General features: G+C 40.5%; 1 protein-coding gene across 3 annotated transcripts in view; it reads left to right on the forward strand.

Moving 5' to 3' along the window:
• The window catches only part of UST (uronyl 2-sulfotransferase), a 282805-nt gene that overhangs the window by 94829 nt on the left and 162300 nt on the right, over positions 1 to 25676 (forward strand). For all 3 annotated transcript variants that reach the window (XM_045544548.1, XM_045544549.1, XM_045544550.1), the window contains exon 2: positions 11373 to 11416. In XM_045544548.1, the coding sequence (XP_045400504.1) occupies positions 11373 to 11416 (44 nt within the window). The remainder of the gene's footprint in view (positions 1 to 11372; positions 11417 to 25676) is intronic.

Genomic DNA, 25676 nt, shown 5'->3' on the forward strand with positions numbered 1-25676 from the left:
TGTCCTTACACTTTCCCAGGTATCTAGCATTTCACTCACATCTCTGCACAGGGCCTGGTCTCCTCTGCGTTTGATTCATTTACCAAGTTGATAGTCACAAGTATTACTTCTTTTCAACAAACATGCTAAACCGTGAACGTCTAAATTAGTGTAGTAGCCTCGGGAGGCTGTGAGCTCCCTGCAGCCTATTCAGGACACTTGGACTGTTCTCTTTGGGAGTTGCCTTCATTGTTTGAAGCAAACTTTTAAAAATACTCTCAATGATAATATAAAGATAACCTTAGAGAAAAAATTTAATTAAGTAAGAAAAGCCCAGTCATTCCAATTCAAGTTTGGAGTGTAAGCTAGATGATCAAGCTTGAAAATTTTGAAGACTTAGGGTCAAAAATGGCAGGTAGTAAGATTGTCATCTTGTGGAATGAGCATCTAGGCCTACTGTTAACCTTTACTACTAACCAGCCATGTGTCTTAGCCTAAGTACTTAACCTTTCTTTGCTTCAGTTATTTCCTCTGTAATTTGAGGGGTTGGACTTTATATCTATGGTTATTTTCCTGTTCTGAAATCATATGATGTGTGCATATGCACGAATGTGCTTGGGGTTGGGGGAGGTGACCCATACTGGCTCTGATTGCAAAGCCAGAGAGAGAGAGAAATTCCAGACTTAGTCAGAGCAATGGCAGTTTGGTTGGACTGAAGCCCTTTTTCAAAGACAACACTTCACTCTGTTTGTTGATGTTCTACATATTTGTTGAGCAAAGCCGTGTATCAAAACTTTTCAAATCATGGAATACTTAGAAAGTGATAATCTTTTTATGGTACACTGAAGTAAACTTGTGAGGATGTGGCTGTCTACATAAGGCCCGATGAAAACATTCACTACATTTTAATATATAATGGCTAGAAAAATAAAATACAAAATATTAGCAAAGATATTAAATTTTAAAGTTGTGGAAAACTTCCAAATAAAAAATATTCAAATTTATAATCAAGAAGGATGACCTTTTTTCAGATTTCAAACTTGAAATGCTCCATTCAGTTCCTGAGCGAGCCTTTTGGATGAAAATTTCTTCAAATTCTTGAGATTCACCATTGACAAGAAATTTTGTCCGTACAAAGAGGTAACAGAAAAAGAAAAAACATCTGAAAAACTGTATAAATTTCCTATTGCTGTTGTAACAAATTATCATAAACTTCGTGGCTTAAAATAACACAAAATAAGTATCTTAGTTTGTCTGGAATGGATTTTAATGGGCTCAAATCAAGGTGTCCCCAGGACCATGTTCTTTCTAGAGGCTCCAGGGAAGAATTTGTCTTTTTGCCTTTTCCAGCTCCTAGAGGCTGCCTGCATGCCTCAACCTGTAGCCCCTTCCTCCATCTGCAAAGCATGTCACTCCGACCTTCGGTTTCCATCGTCACCTCTCCTCCTCTGGCTCTGACCCTCCTGCCTGTCTTAGAAAGACCTTGTGATTACACTGGGCTCAGCCAAGTAATCCAGGATAATCTCTCCATCTCAGGATCCTTAACTGTATCACATCTGCAAAGTCCCTTTGGCCATGGAAAGTGCCAGATTCATAGGTTCTGGGGATAAAGACATGGATGACCTGGCATGGGGCTCAGGGGGAATGAGAGGGAATTTTTCATCTCACTACAACTACCCTTCGAAAAGTCGCATCAATTGAAATTATATTTAAAGAATCAAGTAGAGCTGCCTTTTCTGTTGTTGACAAACATAATGTTGAAATTTCTTGCAATAATGTGAATGAATTTCTAATCCAAGCTAAACTTTTATATTAAGTATTTCAAAATAATGGTGACTGCAGAATGAGCACACCTTGCCGATAGCCATCCTGTAGCTAAGGGCACATCAGCTAGAAACAGACAGGAGGTAGCCAGAGTTCTCGAGTTGCCCATGGGATCGAGGCCCCATCTTGCTTGTCCGTTTCCACCTGCAGCTGTCACCCCTGAGTGCTGTGCTGGCTTCTGGGGTGCAGGGGATGGCAGGCCATTCAGTGGCCGTTTGTCCTCCGTGGGCAGCTGACGCTCTGCCTGAGGTACACGTAGCTGGTGAATGCAGGATGTTGCTCCTACAGCTCAGACCCCCTCTGCTCAGGCCACTCCTGAGTAGCCCCAGACTGAGCAGCCTCAAAGGATCAGGATCACAAAGCACACTTTGGCTCCCAGACTGGAATATGGGAGGTGCAGAATCAGGCAGGACTATGTGAGTATGCAAAGTGGTGTCAGAGTCTGGCAGCTGGGGGCAAGTCCAGAAGCTCCTGCTGATTAGCTGTCTGGCATTGTGCAGGTCACTTCACTGCCCTGAGCCTCACTGGATTGTCATAGGATGAGGTCTTTGCTTAGAACAGCATCAGTGCTGACCATGGATTCTGATAATGAGGATGCTGAGTTTTTCCAGCCTCGTCTTGTTTTATTTCTCCCAGGGTAGATTCTTAATCATCTGCATTCTTTATCTTGCAGTGCACTTACTAGGGGTGCTTCATGCAGTAAGCACATGCTGGAAGGTGTCAATCCTCTTGGCAGCCACACCCAGGTCCTGGTAGAAGAAGAGGACCTACCTGGCTGCTGGTGAGAGGCTTGCCATGTGCAGGGCTGGGACTGCTAGGTCGGCAGGTGCACTGTAGCCCCACAGGTGGGATCAGGTGACTGTAGCAATTACTTTAGGGGAAGAACCTGGTGGAATGAAACAGAAACCTGTGATTCCATCTCTCTTTGATACTCCATTCCTACCTGCATAAGATCATATAATATTATGATGAATTCCTGAGCTAATTTGAAATAATACATATTTATATATGTATAAAATATACATATTTATATTTAGGTTCTTATTATAACAGCAGTGCACTGATCATTTGATTCCGAAAGTAATTTCTTTCTACAGATTTACCCTTGACATTCTAAAATGTATATTTGGATTGAATGAAAAAAAAAAAAAAGAGGTGTGTTATAAAACAAGGCAGTGTTTTCGATCCTGAAATAAAATGGGAAAGGCATTAATTTGCTTTTAAGTTTAATGAGAAATAGAAGCCACTTTCTAAATCATAATTGGTAGCAGTTTAATGCGAGTATTATTTTTCAGTGTCCAGAATGCTCATTTTTCACATTTAGCATCAGGAAAGTATTTTCAGGATATTTCTGCCTTTGTTAGCTGGTTGGGTAAGCAATCAGGATTTTTTTAGTGGGTATTTTTGTCAAAACATTTATATATTGGTAGTTAATTAAGCCATTTGTTTTAATTCAGTGGAAAATAATTTTATTAAAGCTTAAATAAAGCTGTGCCAGCAGTTTCCCTCCATTACAGTGTTTTGGGGGCTGCATCAATTATAAGAAATGGAGCTATTGGAGACATTTACTCAGCACACAAACTCCTCATTGTTAACGATGGCTGGTGTGTGCTGGCAGCTACCTCTTAGGGACATGTAACCCATGGTTAACGGCGGAAAGTGTGGCATTAGCATAATTTTTTGGCAAGGACAAGGCTGGGGTTGCACCATTGGCTTCAACAGTGAGTCCTTCATTTACAGCATCTTATCGGAGGCCCCGACTCCAGCGGGGAGATGCAGCCCTTTGATTGTGCTGTAGGTAACCAGAACCCTGTGTGAAATGGCTCCTTCCGAATAAAAAAGGAAAGGATTTCAATCACTTATAATTATGATTTTAAAACGACCTGTAGAAAAAAGACTCTAAAAAGAATTGCTTGTGTTTGATCAAAATTGACGCAGTGTCGAGGCAGCTTTTCTGACATTGACACTAATGCATATTATGGTTTCCATAAGGTGATTTAGAATTAAAACATTTTTATTCTTCAGGGACCAATTTAGACAAAAATAGATATTCTAATGCAAGGCTTCAGAGTCAAGAATAAATTATTATCCCCTGAGGTTCTGGAAGTTCATTTTCATTGCTAAAGGTAGTTCAAATAATTGAAAAAATATTTTTTGTACATTTTAGAAGACATATCAAGATAGGATTGGAAAGTAATAGAAAATATCAAATAATTATTTTATATGACTACTCATCCTTTGTACAATAAACTACTTCCCTGACCTCAGGATTCCCTTTGATTTCCCACATAATAAGTAAAATTCTAAAATTAACTATATCTGATAAAACTGGGTAATAGAAGAAGAGGCAGCAGCGACCATGCATTGAGCATTTACTCTGTGCTGGGCAGGAGCTGTGCCAAGTGCTTTACACATTTAACAAATTTAAGTTTACATTTAATTTTAAATTTAAATTTACATTTAATGTATTTAAATTTCTTAACAACTCTATGACTTTATGGCCTCATGTTGCAGATGCGTCATTAAGCCTCAGGGCAGTTAAGTGATAATTCCGAGGTCACTCAACTAGTAAGGGGCAGGTCTGAGATTTGAACCCAAGTCGTTATGTTCTGGAGTCTGAATTACTGACACTGTGACCCCTGAGCTACTGTTTATCTTACTGAATCCATTAAGCTATTCCCCTGGGGCTCCTTTCCACTCTCCCTCTTACAGAAGAGTGATTGTTGCTATTTAAAATACAGGGCGCCCTGGTCCTTCCTTCAGCAGTCCTTCCTGTCAGCGATTCTAGCGATTTCTCTCTGTTGGGTTGTGTTGGTCTCTAACAGATTCACCTGCCCACCGCCTGGAACGAGGGGTTGTCTCTCCGGCTGGGACCACAGAATGTCTTTGCTTCAGATTTTCCATAGACCTCTTATGAGCCTGTGACGTGTATGAGTGTCCCCAGGACCTATGGAATGTCCCTGGTGGTTTAAGTCAGGTGGGGTCTGGGGAAACAAGGTGGAGGAAGGATTATGCTCTCACCTCCTCTTTTTACCCATGAAAGAAGAGGTTCCACAGAACACTATGTTGTTTGCAGGAACTATATGTTCTGAACCTATAAGCTCTAAAATTGTTCTTGAAAATATTCTTGGAGTCCCAGAAAGGTGTAGGCCACCCCTGTGGTTTAAGGGGTAAGCTCTATGCCCAAGAGGTACCCCGTGCCAGCCCACTCCAGGTAGCCTGTGAGCCAGCCCTGGCCCATTTCAGTGTCCTTGCTCCCCCAGGAGCGGGTGCTCACCAGAATTGCTCCATCCCCCTCCCCTCCCGCTGGGAATTCTGCCATCGCCTGTGCCCCAGCAACATTCTCTTTTGACATGAAGCTCGTGTTGTGCATGATGGAGTCACCCGAGATTAAGATGAGCCTGAATAAGATCTGTTTTGTAGTACTTGTGGAAAATGGGATTCAGCCTGAATTATGAAGTACACTGATTTGTGTTTTGGAGCTCAGTGGTTCTCAACCCTGGCTAGACATTGGAATTATCTGAGCAACTTTTAAAAATACCAAATGCCTGAAACTTGTCCCAGAATAATTAAATCAGAATAGCGAATGCTGGGACCTGACATCAACATTTCTTAGAAGCAGGCGGTGGAATGCGAAGAGGGCTGAAAACCCTGAGTGAGAGGGTGGAGACGCAGTGGAGGTAGCTCTTGTACCACTGCTGCTACCGCTAGTAGTGCAGCGAGTACTGCTAGTGACCACCTACTAGGTGCTCATGTGCTGAGCACTTTTTATAGAATGAAAATATTCTCATGCGCTCCTTACCTATGAGCTTATTTCATTTTTACAGATGTGTATATGGAAACTTTGAGGAGGTAGAGTGATGTATTCAGAGTGGAATAACTTTCTTGGGGTATTCTGTACTGTGAAGGTGTGGCTTAACCTGTTTATCTAGGTACACTCTACCTGACTTCATAGTCACTGTCCTGTCTTAGAGGACGTGGATGGTTCCCGTGTGGTTAGCGAGCCTTGGTTCTGCCAGCTGACGTCTGGGAGTCACACAGCAAACAGCCAGAACTCCTCAGATTCCGAGTCACAAATCCCAGCTTCCAAATTCCTAGCATCAGACTTCACATGAGTTTCCTGAAATGCATGTTTGCTAACAATAGTTTATAAGACTGCTAAAATGGGAGACTTTGATAACATACTACCATGCAAAGACTCTGGTCATACATATAAACTCCAATAAGTGCACAAACTGTAACTCCTGTGTGGTGGGATTTAACACCTTTGCATGTGATCTCTTGTGTTATATTTACAACCTCCCTGGGAGGTCTCCATCGTGAAAGCCTTGATGGGTAAGGTAGGATTTAGATCGTATTGTAATTTAGCTGGTTGCAAAGTCTGAGATCACTTCGCTTCTTTAGTCAGGTCATTTAAAAAACATATTAAACCACTAGTGTGTCGTTGTTGATTTTGGTGTGTACTTCTGTAAATGTTAACACATGTGTAGAGTCATGTAACCACCACCATCGTCGGGGTATAGAGTAGCAGCATCTAGTTCCCCAGCTTGGAGTGTGGCTTTAAATCAGAAGCCGCTCTCTGTGTCCTCCGCCTACCTGAGCAGTTTGGTTAAGTTTGAATTTCTCTAAGGGGCTGAGCTCTGTGTCAGCCCTCACTGGTGGTTTCTTGGCAGTTAAGAGACGGCCCGTCCTGAAAGTTTGGCGGATGGTAGGAATGCAAACGTGTGGAGTGTATGCCTCTCCTTTTTTTCCTGCTTGACAAGACACTGTAATTCCTAATCCCCAAAGGAAGGACTTGAGACGTGAAAACGAGGCTGGAATGTGGGTTACTTTCCGGAAAGAAATGAAATGATGTGTCCCTGTAGACCTCTGAAAATAAGAACGTACTGACTGGCAGGGTACTGTGATCCGGATCGAGCCTGGGGTGTCTGGGGTGGACCTACACAGGGCACATGGAGGTGGGCGTCCGGTGAGTGCTTGTCCTCTGCCCTGGCTCCAGACCCTTGACAGCCACCTCTGCCTTTTCTTCTCTTCCCTGAATTTAGATCTTGAACTTTATGCCCAATGGCCTGAAGGGCTTGGGTCTGCACTTCCTTCCCCACAACTTAACACCCACCATAGAATCCTCTGCAAGGCAGAGCAGCCAGAAGCTTCTTTGATGCCTGCGAGCCTCTTCAGGGAAGCTCTTTTTGATAACAGCGCTCATCCTTTGATCTCTGCAGGGAGCAAGTTACCAACTTCATTTAAAAAAATTCTGACAGTTTTGTTGACTTGCAGTATGAATGTAAGATCCTAGGATGAAAAGCTCTACCTAAATATCAAATAATAATACAGTTATACCCCAGGAGAAGAGAAACTTGCTCTTTCCTGCTGAAGAAATACCTTGTGTCTGTGTTGCTTTTCTTCTTCCTCTCTGTACTTCTGTGACCAGCGTGAAGGGTTTACAGCTGCTGTGTCCTACTAAACTGCCGCAGAGCAGAGACCTGCTAGGGAGATAATGGGACCCATGGTCCCGGCGCCAACACTGGCGAGCCTGTGCCTTTCTGTGTGCAGAAAGGAGTGTTTAAGTGGGTGGACTCATTTCTGTGCCGTGACATCTGATTATGAGTGTCTTCTATCTTGAAGGAAGGGAGGGAGGAAGGAAAACAGAAGGAAGGAGAGGAAAGAAGGAAGGAAGGGGAAAGATAAGAAAATGACAAATTACCTTAAAATATTTTTGCATTTCACTGAGCAGAGGGTATCAACAGTAGTCGGACTCCATGGGTTCGAATTCTGCTGTTTTGTTTGCTGGATTTGCGGCCTGGGTGAGATGCTTGGCATATCGCCTCATGGGGTCCTTGTGAGGAGTAGGTAAAACAATCTTTATGAAGCACCTGGCAAACAGTAAGCACTCAATAAAGGTTATGATACAGTCCAGTGGTGAAAATAGGATTTTCATTTGTTTATTTGGTTTCTAGGTCCTTCTGTAAAATAGGAGATGCGTTGTAAATGCTGGCTGGATAAACAGATGAGAGAATGCCTAACACGGAGGTGAGGACAGCTAGCACATGGCAGCGTAGCCCTGGTCACTTACTGCCAGTGCTTAGGGACCTTTGTCATGCTCATCAATGCTTCTCAGTTTTGCGGTAATGCTTAACTCTCCAAGGAAATAATTTAGTATAGACATAACTGTTACGATAACCCTGAAGCCAATGTCCTTAAAAAAAAAAAGCATCAAATAAAAAAGGGATAGAATTGACCATTTGGCTGCAATACATTGTTCTGTTATTTTAGTTTCAGTATTTCTCATAATTAAAACTAACAAAGGATTTAACTGTGTGTTGAGTCAAAGGTATTCTATAGGACTCTATCTTATACTGGGGGGGTGGTGGTGTCAGTTTTGCTTATTAACGAGAGTAGTAAGATGAGAGGTTCCTGTTCACATCCATGTAGACGATTTACAAACTGGAGGTCATGTCTCCACTGAGGTTGAACGGGCAGTAACAATAATGACAGTCACAGCACTGACTGTTATCGAGGGCTTACTTTATGCCTGGCCCTGAGTTGAATGCTTTACCTGCATTATTTTATTATACTTAATCCCATGCCACATCTATGAGCTGGATACTGTCGTCACCTTCATTTATACAAGAAGAAATAGATATAGAGAGGTTGGGAAAATCACCCAATCTCATACAGATAGTTAAGTCATGGCATTGAGTTATGAGGGCATAAATTATGAGGCAGACATCTGCGCAGTTTTGTCTCCTCCAAGGTAGCTCTTCCCCATCCCCCTCAAACTCCATGATTAATATTTTTGTTCACTTCTTAAAAACAGGTAAGGAGTATATTAGCCTAATGTACAAGCAAAATTTCATTTCTTACAAGCCATTGCTAAGATTTCTAGCGTAGAGAGTGAGTTAACATAGTATTTCATTCATCAAGCAAATGCTGGGGACCTACTAAGTTCCAGGCTCTGTTCTGGAAACTATAGCAATGAACACGGCAGGCAAGTCCCTGTTCTCGGGGAGTTTATATTCCAGTTGAAAGGACAGACAGTAAACAAGTAAACAGAACAACGAACTGCTATTTTAGATGGAGAATTCAGAGAGGGCACCTATAAGGAAGTGACGTTGGAGCTGAGCCTGCATGAAGGGGGTGAGGAAGGGGAAAGAGGTAGTTCAGAAGGCCCCTGGGTGACAAGAGGTTGGTGTGCTCTGCAGCAGAGAGGAGGCCTGTAGACCTCCGGTAATGGAGGGGCCTGTAGACCATGGTGAGGAGTTGGCTGTTTTGTTCTTAGAGAAACAGATTTTAAGCAGAAAGCAGACACGATCTGATGGATAAGGTTAAAAAGTCTCACTTGTTGCTATATGGGTAAGGGAGAAAATCAACAATAAATAAAACATAAGGGTGCTTGTGGGTGGCCCAGAGGGGTTGGTGAGAAGTGGTCAGATTTTAGTTCTGTTTTGAAGGCTGAGCCAACAGGACTTGTCGCTGGGTTGGCACAGGGGAAAGAGATGGATCAAGGGTGACTCTTGGGCTTTGGCCTGAAAAAAGGGACAAGTTGAGGGAAGGGACATGTAAAAGCCAATAAGGAAGACAGGGGAGGCAGAAATTTGGGGGATGGAATTGGAGTGAATAGAGTTCTGTTTTGGACAGGGGAGGTGTGAGATGTTTAGACATCCAAGCTGGGGTGCTGAGGAGTCAGTGGTATCTGAGGCTGGAGTTTGAGGTAGTGATCAGGCATTTATTTAATTCATTCCTTTTTAGGAGTTTTTAGAAACGTTGGTTCTTATGGAAACTTTCAGTATTTTAGAAACATTTTGTTGTTCAGACTCTTTTTGATCTGTGAGATTGGTACCTGGAGAACACATTCTCGCGATGAGCAGATGGGAGCTCTGCAGCCACACCGGCTGCACTGTGCTGGGATGTTTCTAAATAGTTCTCCAGACGCAGGTAACTGTTCTCCTGAATTCTTTTATGCATATCCTCTTTATTAAGTCTGATAGAGATCTTATTTTTTCTTTATGCACGTTCCCAGTACAGTTCAGCACTATAATTAAGGTGCAACAAATTGTTAATCATGTTCACATTTAAAACAGGTTCCTGAAAATAGCCCAATCATGAGCATGCCAGGTGTTTGTGTTTGAAGGTCTTGCTCATAACAGTTGGACCCTGCTGTCCCTTTGCCACATACAAATGGCCAGTTAGAGTGCAGTCATTGTGGTCGAGTGTGCTATAAATCAGAAGACTACAAAAAAAGGGATAGATGATGATTCAGTATGGAAAAACTTGTAAGTTAAAATCCACTTACTTATGATGTTTGGATACGTTTCCCCAGTTGAACTGTCCCTGGCTTAAGCTCTGCTTCCCCCTTTTATTCCAACTTCTTAAGTCACTTTTGCTCTCTGCTGTCAAAAGCACCTTTTATCCACTCAAACTAAGACACTTATGTCATTTCTTGAGCCACTGTTCTCTGTAAGTGTTCTTATGTTTCCAGTATTTTCTGTGTTTTGTTCCGTTAGCAAGTCTGACCATCTTTACTTTTTGGGTGAAGACGATTTCTGTAGACTCACCAGAGTTACCCCTCTTGGCCAGGAGCCTCTGGATTATCCTGAGTACATCATGGGCTCCCCTAGGTGATGAAATATCCCAGATGGTCATGCACGCAGTGCCTGGGCAGCACAGAAGTCCAGGATGGCAGGACTCTAGGTAGGCCATCCAGAAGGGCGGATGCCTGGACACGCTGTGGACAAACCAGTCTTCTCTCCTCTCTGAAGTTTAACAGCTGTGTGACTGTGAGCAAGCTGCTGAGTTTCTCCAGGCCTCTGTGCCCTCCTCTGCAAAATGGGGACAGTTCTACCCCACCTCTGATATGTGCATCAGATGAATGAATACCTGTAAAGCACTTGCCAGAGTATCTGGTAAATAAAAGGAACTCGGTAAACTTCAATTCCCTTTCAAAGCCCTCTGAATCTTTTCATCAGAAAGCAATAACCATGCACTCTGAAAACACACGTGCTAGGAAGTGGCTTTTAGTGAAGACAAGTCACACTTCAGCAGCAAACTAGACTGAAAAAGAGAAGAGAAATGGACAGTTTTAAGACAAACTGGAGAAACAGAGTGTAGGGGGTTCTCAAAGTGTGGTTCCAGGACCAGCCGCTGCATCACCTGGGAACTGGTTAGAAATGCAAATTCTCAGAGCTACTGAATCTGAGCTCTGGGAGTGGGGCTGGTTAGTCTGGGTTTGTCTGATGCACACTAAAGTTTGAGAACCTATGGTCTAGGGGGTAAACTCAACAGATACTGGGCGAGGATTAATGGTGTATGTTTCTGCATGTGTATATGTGTGTACAGACATACCCATGTGTGTAGAATGTTTGCACTTGCTGAAACTATTAACCATACATAGTAATATCAGCAGACTCCAGCCAAACTGGTGATTAATTACCATTTTTTCTTTGGTACTGTTGTCTGAATAGAAATACTATATAACGAGAAAGTTTATTTTCAGTGACTTTGCACTAAGTTCATTTTGGGTTTAAAAAAATTGATTCCTCAATTTTTTTCTTCTTTTTTTTATTTTCTAGGAAACTCCACTTACTTGGATGACCATGGACCACCTCCTAGTAAGGTAAGACTAACTCCCCTTTTCCTTTTATCTGTACTTACAGCCTCTGACTCCAGTAGCTCCTGGGCCTCCAACAACCCCTGCCAGCTCTCTCTTGGCCCTAAATCATTCACAAGAAAGAGTAGATGACAGATGTCAAATTAATCTTTGACTTCTAACAAGGAGGAAGGGAAGAGCATGATGATAGCCCAGATGACAAGGGAGGAAGAGCCATTATGGCATTAGTGACTGTAGCTGCCCTGGCATCAGAGCCTTAGACTGACTTCAGACCTTTGGCAGCTTCTCCCGTTTGCGCTCACCTTGGCATCGATGCTGGCCCACGTCGCGATGGCCACACCCAGCCTCCATGCCTGCAGGCCTTGGGGCCAGACTCACATCCATCCCATTCTCCCTGGCCTGCCTGAGTTGGGATGCTCCACCTGAGGCCCAGCCAAGACCCTCTCAAGGCTGCTGTGGCCTGGCCTGTGTGCTCATCTTTGTTTTTCCTGTAAGTGTTAAGTTTTGCCTGACTTTTAAGGGCCAAAATAGTCTGTGAGTGTAGTTTCCCTACCACTGTCTACTTTCTTGAGCTCAATGAAAACAAAATGCCAATCCACTGAAAAAATGAGAAAAATAGAATAAAATGATCAATATATGTAAGAAAACACATGCAATGCCAGCAACTATTCTTTATTCTAAACTTATGTCCTTTGTACTTTTTTGACAGCAATTGTTTTTCCTTGTAGGAAATGATGGGGGTAGTTGATTGGTACCTGGGAGGGATTGTGCTTAGTAGCAAAACAGAAAGTTGGCAACCCTGTATCTCTGACTCTTACTTCAAGAATTTTCTTTCTGGCCTGTGAAATCCTAAAGTGTAGATACCAGGGCTCTAGCTCTCCTAATAACTGGTGGTTTTCTTAGTTTTTGACCATTTAAGGTGATGCCTGCAAAGTATAGTTGTAAGTACATGATGAGAAGATAATCAACCACCAACCTCAGAGGCCTGGGGAAATTTTCCCCAAAGTCAGTTGAGACCACCACCGTATTTACAGAAAAGGTTTCTGGATTCAACACTGGCTCTGCCATTTTCCAACTGTGGGACATTAATTGGACAAATTACTTAATATTTTGAGCCTCAGTTTCTTATATATGAGGTAGAACTAAAAATACTACACACAGTAAAGAACTAAAATTAGACCAACCCTTCAATATAGTAATCCCACTCCTAGGTATCTACCCAAAGGACAAGAAGTCATTTTATCAAAAAGACACCTGCACTCAAATGTTTATTGCAGCACAATTCACAATTGCAAAGATGTGGAATCAACCCAAGTGCCCATCAATTCATGAGTGGATTAAGAAAATGTGGTGCATGTATACCATGGAGTACTACTCAGCCATAAAAAGGATGAATTAATGCCTCTTGCAGCTATTTGGAAGGAATTGGAGACATTATCCTAAGTGAAGTATCTTAAGAGTGGATAAACAGACACCACATGTGCTCTTCAATGAATTGGAACTAACTGATGAGCACACATGTGCACAGAGGGAAGTAAAATTCATTGGAAATCAAGCAGGGGGGAGGGGAAGGGAGAGGAGAGGAGGCGCAAAAACCTACCTGATGGGTACAGTGAACACTATTTGGGTGATGGACACACTTATAGCCATGACTCAAGCATTACAAAAGCGATCCATGTAACAAAAACATTTGTATCACCTTAATTTTTTTTTTTATTTTTGAAACAGAGTCTTGCTCTGTCACCTGGGCTAGAGTGCAGTGGTGTCATCATAGCTCACTGCAACCTCCAACTCCTGTACTCAAGTAATCCTCCTGCCTCAGCCTCCCAAGTAGCTGGGACTACAGGTGCAAGCCACCATGCCCAACTAATTTTTTCTATTTTTAGTAGAGACAGGGTCTCACTCTTGCTCAGGCTGGTCTCAAACTTCTGAGCTCAAGTAATCCTCCCGCCTTGGCCTCCCAGAGTGCTAGGATTACAGGCATGAGCCACTGTGGCCAGCCTAATATTTTGAAATAATAAAAAAAATACTACCCACAGCACAGGATGCTAAAAGGATTGAATGAGCTGATATATGATAAGTACTCAGCACTGACACGCGATAAATATTAAATCAGCGGTGGCTGGTGCTGCCTAGACTGGGATAACATTAAGGTTATTGATGAGTGACACAGTAGCATTTATCACAGTCATTGAATGGCTCACCCACTCGATCACTGCCTGTTTATTGAGTGCCTGTGATGCTGCAGGCACTAGAAATACAAAAATGAAGCAAAACAACAACAAAAACAGCCTCTATCCTGGAGGAACAAAAGCATATAGAGGATTATGTACCCTCTGAGGATAAGGACCGTGTCTGACTTGTCTCAGTATCCTCCCATTCTTGTATTAGCCGCAGGGCACAGAGGCACATCATAACAATCCCTTAAATTTCGGTGAATTAGACCATAGAATCCAGGGCTGGAATCCAAATGCGGTCTCCTGGCTTCCGTCCCAGGTCCTTTCCACCAGGCCAGTATGCTCCAACTTTATCTTGTATCAGGATTAGCTGCAGGCTTATTAAAACAAATTGCCGGGCCCAGCCTGAGAGCCTCTGATGCAGTAGGTTTGGGGTGGGCCTGAGAATCTGCATTTCTGACAAGCTCCCAAGTGATGCTGATGCCGTCATCTGGAGTCCACATTTGAGAATCTCTATTCTAAAGGCCGTGAATCTACAGAGAACCATTTCCCCAGATCTTTTCTGTGTTGTTTTCACTATTTAATAGCCTAGAGAGAGTGATGTGGCATATTACGTAAAGTTTATTTATTAGTGTCACGATGACTCACCATTGTAAGTTTTTTTGTAGTGAAAACGTGTTTCCTTTGGTCAATAACCTGCCTAGGAGAGAAAATGGGGGGGAGGAGGGAAGAGGAATGGTCCAGACGGTCTGTTGGGTTTCCTCACCAGGGGCTGCTCTTGCCTCCCAAGTGGGGGCCAGGAGAAGCTCTTCCCACCCCCCACCCTGATGTCATGGAAGGGAATTAGGTGGCTCTGTCTATGGGACCCATCAGCTGTTTTTGTCAGTGGCTTTGTGGGACATTACTTTGGGTTCCAGGCTTGGTAAACAGTGTTACAACAGGTTGGAAGATCCAGGCCCACTTCATATGGACTGGCCTTTTTGAACTTTTTCCTTGGTGGCCAGCCTGGGCCACCCCTTTAGTCCACCCGCTGGCCTTGCTGTGGCCAAGTTGGTATTGTCGGTGCCTGGATTCGCTGTTTCCTGGGCTCACTCCCGCTTCTTCGGTAGGGTGTTCCCTGGCTGTGCGTCTCCTCCCTGCCCCTGCAGTCTGGTCTTCAGTCCCCCACCTCCTCCCACCCCAAACTAAAGCTCCCTGTGCTACACAGAAATGATCAAGTTATAGCAGATTATTGTAGACCACTTTCAGAGGAAATCCAGTTTTATAAACTCTTTCCCAAGTTTGAAAATTGTGAATATAATCTCTTTAAATCAGCAGAAGTTTATATAACACAGATTCTTTTGCTATAACTGTATTTTCATTATCTACGACTGGAGTAGCAAAAACACTCTTGATTTTCTGAGCGGTAGCCATAATAGTAATAAGAAGCATGTAAAAATGGGTAAGAATAATATTGGTATGTTAACATCTTTTCATCCATGCATATTGCTTCTGGCAGGTTGGAAATGAATCCCAGAAGTAATGAGGTCAGACTTCCGGATGAATGTCCCTTGAGTGTCCCCTGAGGTGGGGCCTCCATTATTTAGGTCCACAGACCACTGGCTTATGCAGGGACATGGTGGCCTCCCAAGGATAAGGACTCACACATGTCTGGCCTCCAGAGTGAACCCCCCCGCCTGGCAGGGGAAAGCAAGACTCCAGTCCAGACCCATATTTTTCATATTTGTTTCGCACTCAGAAATAACTTTTTGCTGCCAAGACAGAAAGAGTTGTGATCTAGATAAAATAAGATTTTTCAACCCTGAAAATATACTGAGTTTATGGGCGAGTCCTCGTTTTATTAAAAGTTCAATATCACAAGTTTCACATTCCACAAGTAATAGCTGTTTAGGGAATGGAGTTTGCCACACGGCACATCCTGGGCCCAGGTCCTCACTCTCACCAGCATTTTCATTAGCAAAAGGCAAATGCCTCTGATTTTCACTTGAACCTCACAGCTCAGCTCAGTTTTTAAGCTAAGCCATTATTTAAAGGTAGATGTTAATATTTGCTTTGCATTGCCACTTTTTACAACTATTTTATGCGTTCACAGAATGCATTGGTTGAAGGTTAGAGCTCTACTAAGAACGACCATATCAATCTCTAGCTAATGGACAGAAAGATATTCTTGAGTACAAAAACAACAAAAAAATTTATGATAGTTCTTTCTGTAAAATTGTATGTGTATGTATGTATGTCTACAGAGAAAAGCCTGAAAAGATATTAGTGTTTTCTCTGGGTGGTGAGATTTCAGGAAATTTTTACCCTTTTTCTTATACTTTTCTGTATGATTAGAGTTCATTAAGTAGTGCATGCTCAGTCTAAAAATTAGAAAAAAGTGTCCTGGTGTAAGAGAAGATCTTGCTCTGGCCTCTGCAGCCACATCTGCAGTGTCCACACCTCCCAAGCAGCCTGGCCTGTGAGAGGTGGGTCTTCTCCCCTTGGCTCCACTTCACGTGGAATGTGGGTTCCTGGTGCAAACAGGAGGCATCAGCAATGATAAGTTCCGTTGGTAATAAATAGGGTGTGGCTATCAGTTTGCATATATTAGATTTCCAAACCCAATAGATAATGAGAAATGTTCTGAGCACCTCAAGGCTAATAAAATCGCTCTCTACAGCTGATATTGTATCTATCTTTTCCTATGTGCCAAGTACTGTGCTGAGCACTTAGCATAGGAAATTTAATCTCTGTAAAACTCTGTAAAAGAGGAAGTAATTTTTTTTAATCTTTATTTTACAGATGAGGGAACTGGATCTTAGGCTGACTAACTTGCCAAAGGTTATACACTAAGCACTGGACTTGGGATTCCAGCCCAGGGCTGTGTAGCTCCAGGGCACTTGTTTTTAGTCATTTCAAGTAATTTAATTAGAAATATAATAACCTTTCACCTTATTTCTGGAGTCTTACACTTTTAAGTAAACTATGTAGAATGTTGATTCGTGCAATACCCAAATTTAACCTTCAGTATACCAGAAAAAAAATAGTCATCGCCATTTACCATTTGGGTTCAAAGGACACTCACTTTCTGTTTTCACCGATCCAGTGAATTTTTTTACTGTCACTTTATGTGTTTTCTTCCAATCATCTTTTTATATATACCTATCTTCAGCAACTGGCCATTTTCAAACTGTACATAAAGTAAAAATGTTGGTGTTCAAACATCACAAAAGGTGAAGGAAAATTGTCTCACATTCATTTAGCAAAACAGGACGGTCCAGGTTCTTTTCACAAAATATCATTTGAAGAGGCTCCTCCTCTTGAATGGCTGACTGTGTAAGAATACCACATTTTCTTTTCGTCCTTAGAAATATATTGTTCACTCATCGATTCCTGAGTTTAAGAGAACAAATCTAGGATGTCATCATCTGAGAGTGATAGTCTGAGGTTTCAATGCTGTGATCAATGTCACCATCGTCTTTGGTGTACTAAGTACTGCTGTCTGACTCTGCTTTCATCTCTGGTTCTTCTGATGCGTGTGAAAACTTTCCCTCTGTCGGTTTTCTTCTCTATGTCATTATAGGCAGGAATGAAAAATTCTAAATTTCCCACTCTATTCAATGAAAGTTTAAAACAAAGTACAAAGATGGTATCTCCAGTCTTCTTTTATATCTTCCAAGATGATGCAAGACTTTGGGTAATGTAATAAGAAATACAAAGGGTGATGCAATTGTGACAATTTATTTCACTAATAATTCATTCCCCCAGGCCTACACTGTTTAATACAGTATCTCTTAGGCTCATATAGCTATTTAAATTGAAATTAATTAAAATTTAAAGTATAAAAATTCAGTGTCTTGCTTGCACTAGCCACATTTCATATCCTCTGTAGCCACGCACTGCTAGTGGCTACTGTATTGCACAACACAGAAGAGAACATTTTGATCATCACTGAACATTACTGAATGGCAGTGTTCTAAGCCGTTCCATCATTCTTTCATTTGTCTACTCCTTAAGCCTTTTTATAGCACATCTGGAAATAATTTGATGCATAATTGATGACTAATTATTCCTAGGATGATGAAATAGCAATATGTTTCAAAATATAGAAGAAATAAAATCACTAAGATTCCATAATGGATCTTAGATTTTCAGGAGCCATAGGGTAATTGCAAAGTAGAATGAATTTTATTCTCTTTATTTAAAAAAATATATTTTCTCTTTTAATTTGGAACATATCTAAGAATGAATTAAGTCATAAAATATTAATCCATACAAATAGTTAGAACTGCTCCCAAAAATCCCTAAAAAATAAATTAAATCCAGTGGATCCTGATGATATATTGACGGTTAAGATGTGTTACTGATATCTACATTTGTATACAAAAGCACTTTTATATATAAAATAATACTTATGAATATATTAAAAATGCTATTTTAAAGTGGGTTCATTAGAATAGGGATTATAATTAACTATGCTGAGCAAGGAATCTCCAAATCAATGAGAAGTAGTAATATTAACTGATATAATATTTGCATAGCACCTAGCAGTGTCTGGCAATGAACCATTGTTTAATAAAGGTCAGTCCTTCTTACCCACACCTCAGAAGCTAAATTTTCTTTAGTGCAAATTAATTGTTGACTGCCTGCTTGGTCCAAGAGATTAGGAAGACACAAAAAAGTTGAAGATAGCCTCTTTCATTTAATAGCTTATAATCTAGTTGCATTGTAAGGTTTGATGCAATCGAAGACCATGACAGCACATAGTTCTACGGTTGATATTTTCTTAAGTCTAAATGACCCTATGCATATAACCATTCATTCATTCAAGTGTTTACTCTGCACGAAATTTGTGTGGGACTCTGTGCTAGGTGCTGAGATTTATAAGCCTGCACAAGGCACAGTCCCTACCCGCTGGGAGTTTGGAGTTTGGTGAAGACAGGCTAACAAACAGATCCATACAATACACTAAGTGGGTTGCTATGACAAGGATGAACATTGAACACAGGGAGAATGCAGGAAGCTCAATCTGACCTCTGCTCCAGGTGAGAGTCCTGAAGGCTGAGTGGGAGGAACTAACTAGGTCAAAGAGTCTAGTATGGAGGGGATGAGGAGGGCTGGGCCTCTCTACTGGTGTTTGAAGAGCGATGGGTGGAAAATGGGTATATGAACTGCTTTGAGGAGCTTGGATTGAACAGGATAGAGAGAAAAGATGATAGCCTAGGTGATAGGGACCATGTCTGCATAATTGTAGAGTAGGAAAGGGGTGATCAGTCATAAATCTAATTTTGAATGGTATTATGGGTTGAATTGTACCCTCCCCCAAAGATATGTTGAATCCTAACCCCAGAACCTTTGAATGTGATCTTATTTGTAAATAGCCTCTTTGCAGATGTAGTAACGTTAAGAAGAAGTCATACTAGAATAGGGTGGACCCTAAATCCAATATGACTCATGTCTATACAAGAAGAGGGAAATTTGGATGCAGAGACAGAAAGACACAGGGAGAATGCCACATGGGCCACAGAGGCAGATCGGGGTTGTGCTGCCATAAGCCAGCGTGCACCAAGGATCATTGGCAACCACCAGAACCTGGGAGAAAGGCATGGAGCCAATTCTCCCTCCAAGCCGGACCTGTGGACACCTTAATTTCAGACTTCTGGCTGCCTGAATGTGACAGAATAAATTTCCGTTCTTTTAATCTACCAAGTTGGGAGTACTTTGTTATGGCAGCCCTAGAAAGTAATACAAATTGGTTGAGTTTAATATCTTCAATTATCAGAGTAGCATTAAGTGTTATGCCCTGCCAGGTGTTATGTGGTTTGATTTAGTAAATATTGAAACCATTTTTAGAAGCCTATCGTTAGGATAACTTATGTGCATTTTCTTTTTTTCTTTTTCAACATTCAATACTACTCAGGTTTTTTCCCCCCAACCTTCCTTCTTCACTTTTCCTCATAATTTGCATGCTTTTAGCTGTTATTATCCCCAAAATTCTCTCCAGTTTCTTCTACTTAAAATTCATTTCTACTGTTCATATTGTGTTGCTTTATCTACAAAAATCATATTGTATTACATCATATTTTTCTCAAAAAGGACCTCAGCAACAATTCATTTAAAAGGAAGTTACTGAAGGGAGATGTCCTGTTGGCCCAGGACAAGGGACCGTGAGGGCAACAAAGAAAAACAGTAACGAAATCTGTTGCCTTTTAAAAAATATGTCCCTGTGTCTGAGGAAGACTTCTCAGCCCAACATTTAACAACACTGCCACCCAGTCCCTAAGAACGATTGCATTTTTGTTTATGTTGTGTTTTTTCACTTTCAAGAACTCCTTTAAACTTGGAGACACAGTAGCAGAAAGATGTCTTAATGTTCTGTAGTAAAGAAACCAAGAGTCCCATTCTTTGCTTTGAGCTTAAAAAGGAAAATCCAAATGGCTAGTAATCGTAGCAGGTTAATTCCTGACGGAAGTTGCTGGGAGTACAATCACTTTCAGATTGCTTGGCCAAGCATAGGTCAACTTGGAGAAGATTCCTGGATCCAAAAATCCCCATTTCCCTGAGGGCAGGATTGCTGGATTTTGTGTCCATACATAGGCTCTTTTGGTCAGAATCCCTTTCACTTGGAAGAGGAAAGCTGAGATTCAAGAGAAAAATGGATTTCTTTTTTCTATCCTCCCCAAATCTCAAAACTTATTTTTGGGGATACAGATGTGGGGCCATCTACCTTGTTTTCTTTTTGTCTATGAGGGCCTGCAAGAAGCGGATCAGTCTCTGGCACAGGATTGGGTCGTGGGGGGGCCACCCTGTTGAGCAGCCTTCTTGAAGCCACTGTGCTGACACCAGGGTGCTCCTGGCTTTGCGGCTCCTTTTCGTCCTGCTGTACGTAACATCTGAGCTGGTAAAGACCCACATTGTCTGATTTACTTTGGAAAACAAAGTACTGGCATTCTCAAGAAGTTTATGAAACCTTCTTGTTTTTATCTAAGACTTGAAACAAAGGTTCTTCATTTTTTTTATTTTTAAATTACTTTTTATTTAATTATTTTAAATTATGAAATATTCCAAACACACAAAAAATGAGTAAGACTAATAAAATATATACTCGGTATACCCAAGGTACTTACCCCTTCGATGGAAACATGGTACCATGTTAACTTGCCATATGCTTTATTCTGACCTTCATATTCATTCTTGGTGCCTGGGAGGCTGAGGAGTGTGAATTTTGGAATCGATCTCAGTTTAAATCTCAGCTATGTGACTAGGTACCCTAGTTATCCTAGAATAAGTACTCCACCTCTTTGAGCTTGAATTTTCTATTTCTAAAAGAGGATAGTAATGCCCACCTCTTAGGGTTTTGAGGCTGAAGTGGGACAACTGGAATGCACTTAGCATGATGCCAGACACACAGTAAGCACCAGCCAGGGGCTCTTGGTATTAAATCTGTTTCCTTGATACAGCTTTTTACAGATTCTGCTATAGCTTAGAGTAAGCCTTTAGAGTGCTCCCAACCCCCACTCCATTTTCTTTGGAGTTTTAAAAGCAACTACATGCCAGTTGACGTACCAGATAACAGTCTCTTAACTTACAAGAACATGGTAGGTCTCATGATTATCCCTTCTTCTCTTCCTTTGGGCTAGTTCATACTGAGCAAGGCCTTCCACAATCCCTTGCCATTTTGTTTTCTTAAGCATATAGTGTTCTCTGTGTCCAAACCTGACTTTACCCAAAGTCCTTTTTCTAAAAAAAAAAATCTTACAGAAGTGAAGCTGCCTTTCATTTTATGAAAAAATCAATTGCATTGGATAATAGATTTGTGTTTAATGATTCATGATAAATATATCAGGTTTAGAGAAAGAGAGAACTAGCAAGACAGAATGAGGCTTGGAGTTTGGAATCAGTTTCACTCTGATGAGCATGACCTTGAAGGAGTTCCTTCCACCCTTTCATTTTTTTTTTGATCATTGCCAGTGATAGGAAAATTAATGACTTGAATATTTTATTTTTAAGTAATTCTAAGAGCTTCTGAGCCCAGTGTGTGCTATAAAGAACTTTATGCTTTGGCATTTTGTTGAAGATGGGTAATTAATAGCTTAGAAGGTAAAAGAAAGGGAAACAATTCAACCTTACATAATAGGGTTATTGTTTTTTTATCCCAAAGTCGCCTATATTTTCGCTTCACTCTTCACACTCATCACAGTTCTTAAACCATTTACATGGAAGTGCTTGGCCCACTAGCTGCCTTCTGAGATTTCAACTTCAGTGGAGATCTGTGTCCAAGTTCAGGCACAGTATTTCTAAATTTATCAATTTTATGAGCGTGCAATGTGTCTACTCTTGCCCAAGAAGAACATAATGAATCCATTTCTTCAACAAATGTTTAGTACTATTAAGCACATCTTCCACTTTTTTTAATTAAAAAAATTCCGTGAAGCCACAGGTTTAAAAATATGTGGTTTATGTAATTGTTCTTTTAGAATCTTCCCCACCCCATTCCCCAAGGGCCAGTTATCATTGATAAGATGTTCTACAAACCTTACCCAAACCAACACCAGTTACAATCATGGATTTAACTGGTTGTTGGGATTGGACTGTCTTTAACAAAAACAAAGGGCTTTAAATGGAGCATGAAATTTTAAAATTGCACATTGTTGTTGGAAAGCATATTTTATCAAGAAATTGGTTTAGTGAATTAAGAAAAACCATGCCACCATCCTTTGGCAGAGAAACAGTTGCCCGAGGTTTCTCAAAGTTGTAGTAACTTAATCATTTTAGCAGCTCCCAGTATAGGCCCCTAATTTTTTTCTTGTTTATTTCTTCTGTGAGCATATAATCAATTTTTTTTTTGTTTTTAGAAATCATACATGCTATTTTTTTTAATTTGAAAAGTACAGAAAATTATAGAGTAGCAGTAAAAAATAATTATGCACTATGCCACCACGCAGGGACAACCAAAATGAATAATTTTTAACAATCCTGCCCAGTCTTTATAGTGTGTTAAGAATATTTAAGCCTTATGTATCATTTGTTACAAATATTTTGTCAGTCCTTGTATGTTTAATCAAAGTTATGCACGCACATGTAATGTACAGAGGGTAAAGAACCAAATGGCTCATTGGCTTGTTACAAAAAACAGAGCCCCTGACTACACCCTCCACATCACATCCTGCTCTTCAGAAATGGTTACTTTAGACTCTTTTAACTGTTCTTTAGTATTAACTCTCTTACCTCTGGATAACCTACTTATTTTGCTGCTTCTTGATTTTACTCAGCTTTCAGCATTGTCTGTTGACGTCCTTTTGTGGAAGACAAGGAGTTAGCTCTTTCATGGCAGCCAACATGCCCTACTGAGCCCAGCGTCCTTCCTGGTCCTCCATCCTCCTAACCTGGGTATATGTTATTGGGGCTACATTAATACCTGTTTTTTTTTATTTCAACACATTTAGGGGGTACAAGTGTTTTTTGTTACATGGATAAATTGTATAATGCTGAAGTTAGGGCTTTCAGTGTACCTGTCACTGGAATAGAGTACATTGTACCCAATAGGTAGATTTTTATCCCTCACTTCCCTCTCATCCTCGCTCTTCTTAGTTTTAAATGTCCATTATGCCACTTTATGACTATATATACTCCTTGTTTAGCTCCCACTTATAAGTGAGAATATGTGGTATCTGTTTTTCCATTCCTAAAATACTTCACTTTGGATAAAGTTTACCAGTTCCATCCAAGTTGCTGCAAAAGACATTATTTCATTCCTTTTTATGGCTGAGTAGTACTCCATGGTGTGTGTGTGTGTGCGTGTGTGTGTGTGTGTGTGTGTGTCGCATTTTCTTTATCCACTCATCAGTTGATGGGCACTTAGATTGATTCCATACCTTTGCAATTGTGAATTGTGCTTCAATAAACATATGCACGCAGGTGTGATTTTAATATAATGACTTCTTTTCTTTTGGGTAGGTACCCAGTAGTGGGATTGCTGGATTGAATGGTAGGTCTACTTATAGTTCTTTGAGGAATCTCCATATTGTTTTCCATAGTGGTTGTACTAGTTTACATTCCCACCAACACATCTATTGTTTTTTGCCTTTTTAATAATGGCTATTCTGACAAGAGTAAGGTGGTATCTCATTGTGATCTTAATTTGCATTTCCCTGATGATTAGTGATGTTGAGCATTTTATAATGTTTGTTGGTCATTTGTCTATCTTCTTTTGAAAAAAATATGTTCATGTCTTTTGCCCAGTTTTTGTTGGGGTTATTTGTTTTTTTCTTGCTGATTTGTTTGAGTTTCTTTAGATTCTGGATATTAGCCCTTTGTCAGATATATAGTTTGTGAATATTTTCTCTCATTCTGTAGGCTGTCTATTTACTCTGTTGATTATTTCCTTTGCTATGCAGAAACTTTTTAGTTTAATTAAGTACTATTTATTTATATTTGTTGTTGCTATATTTGCTTTTAGGGTCTTAGTCATAAGTTCTTTCCCTTGGTCAATGTCCAGGAGAGTTTTCCCTGCATTATCTTCTAGAATTTTTATGGTTTCAGGTCTTATATTTAAGTCTTTAATCCATCTTGAGTTAATTTTTGTGAGAAAATAGGAATCTGGTTTCATTATTCTGTATATGGCTATCCAGTTTTCCCAGCACCATTTATTGAATAGGGCATCCTTTCTCCAATGTATATGTTTGTCTGCTTTGTTGAAAATCAGTTGGTTGTAGCTATATGGCTTTATTTCTGGGTTCTCTATTCTGTTTCATTGGTCTATCTGTCTACCTTTATACCAGTACCATGCTGTTTTGGTTATTATAGCCTTGCAGTATAATTTGAAGTCAAGTAATGTGATGCCTTCAGGTTTGTTCTTTTTGCTTAGGATTGCTTTGGCTTTTGAGGCTCTTTTTTGGTTCCATATGAAGTTTAGGATTATTTTTTCTAGATCTGTGAAAAATGATGTTGGTACTTTGATGGGAATTGCATTGAATCTGTAAATCACTTTGGGCAGTATGGACATTTTAACAGTGTTGATTCTTCCAATCCATGAGCATGGGGTGTTTTTCCATTTGTTTGTATCATCTATGATTTCTTTCATCAGTGTTTTATAGTTCTCTTTGTAGAGATCTTTGACTTCCTTGGTAAAGTATATTCCTAGGCATTTTGTTTTCTTTGCAGCTATTGGAAATGGTATTGAGTTCTTGATTTGACTCTCAGCTTGACTGTTTTTAATATATAGAAATGCTACTGATTTTTGTAAATAATTTTGTAACCTGAGATGTTAGTGAATTTCTGTATCAATTCTAGGAATCCTTTGGCAGAGTCTTTGGGGTTTTCTACATATAAGATCATATCATCAGCAAACAGTGATAGTTTGATTTCTTCTTTCCCGATTCAAATGCCCTTTGTTTCTTTCTTTTGCCTGATTGCTCTGGCTAGGACTTCTAGTACAATGTTGAATAGAAGTGGTGAAAGTGGGCACCCTTGTCTTGTTCTGGTTCTTAGGAGGAATGCTTTCAACTTTTCCCCATTCAGTATGATGTTGGTTGTGGGTTTGTCATATATGGCTTATATTATTTTGAGGTATGTTGCTTCTATGCCTAGTTTGTTGAGGGTTTCTATCATGAAAGAGTGCTGGATTTTATCAAATGCTTTTTTCTGAATCTATTGAGATGATCATATGGTTTTCATTTTTAATTCTGTTTATGTGGTGGATCACATATATTGATTTGCATATGTTGAACATCCTTGTATCCCTGGGATGAAATCCACTTGATCATGGTAAATTATCTTTTTGATGTGCTGTTGGATTTAGTTCGTTAGCATTTTGTTGTGGAGTACCCAGTGTTTTTATTGTTGAAACTAGGTAAATAACACTGATAGCTGAGCCATTGCGATTATGTTTCCTTTCCTGCTCTGCTTTTCTTTTCTTTATAACAAATAATTGTCTTGTTCTGTGAATTTATTTTCATACTTTTCTGTAATCCCCAATTTTTCCTCAAACTCTTTTCCAGTTATATAAATCTTCCCTCAGTACCTTCACACACATTAGGTGCTGTATTGATGCCGAGTTGTTGAAGTCTCTCTTGGGCCTCTCACCTGCCTGCATCTGACCTGGCTGCTTG

This window comes from Lemur catta, chromosome 2 (assembly GCF_020740605.2).
Source record: "Lemur catta isolate mLemCat1 chromosome 2, mLemCat1.pri, whole genome shotgun sequence".
Lineage (NCBI taxonomy): Eukaryota > Metazoa > Chordata > Mammalia > Primates > Lemuridae > Lemur > Lemur catta.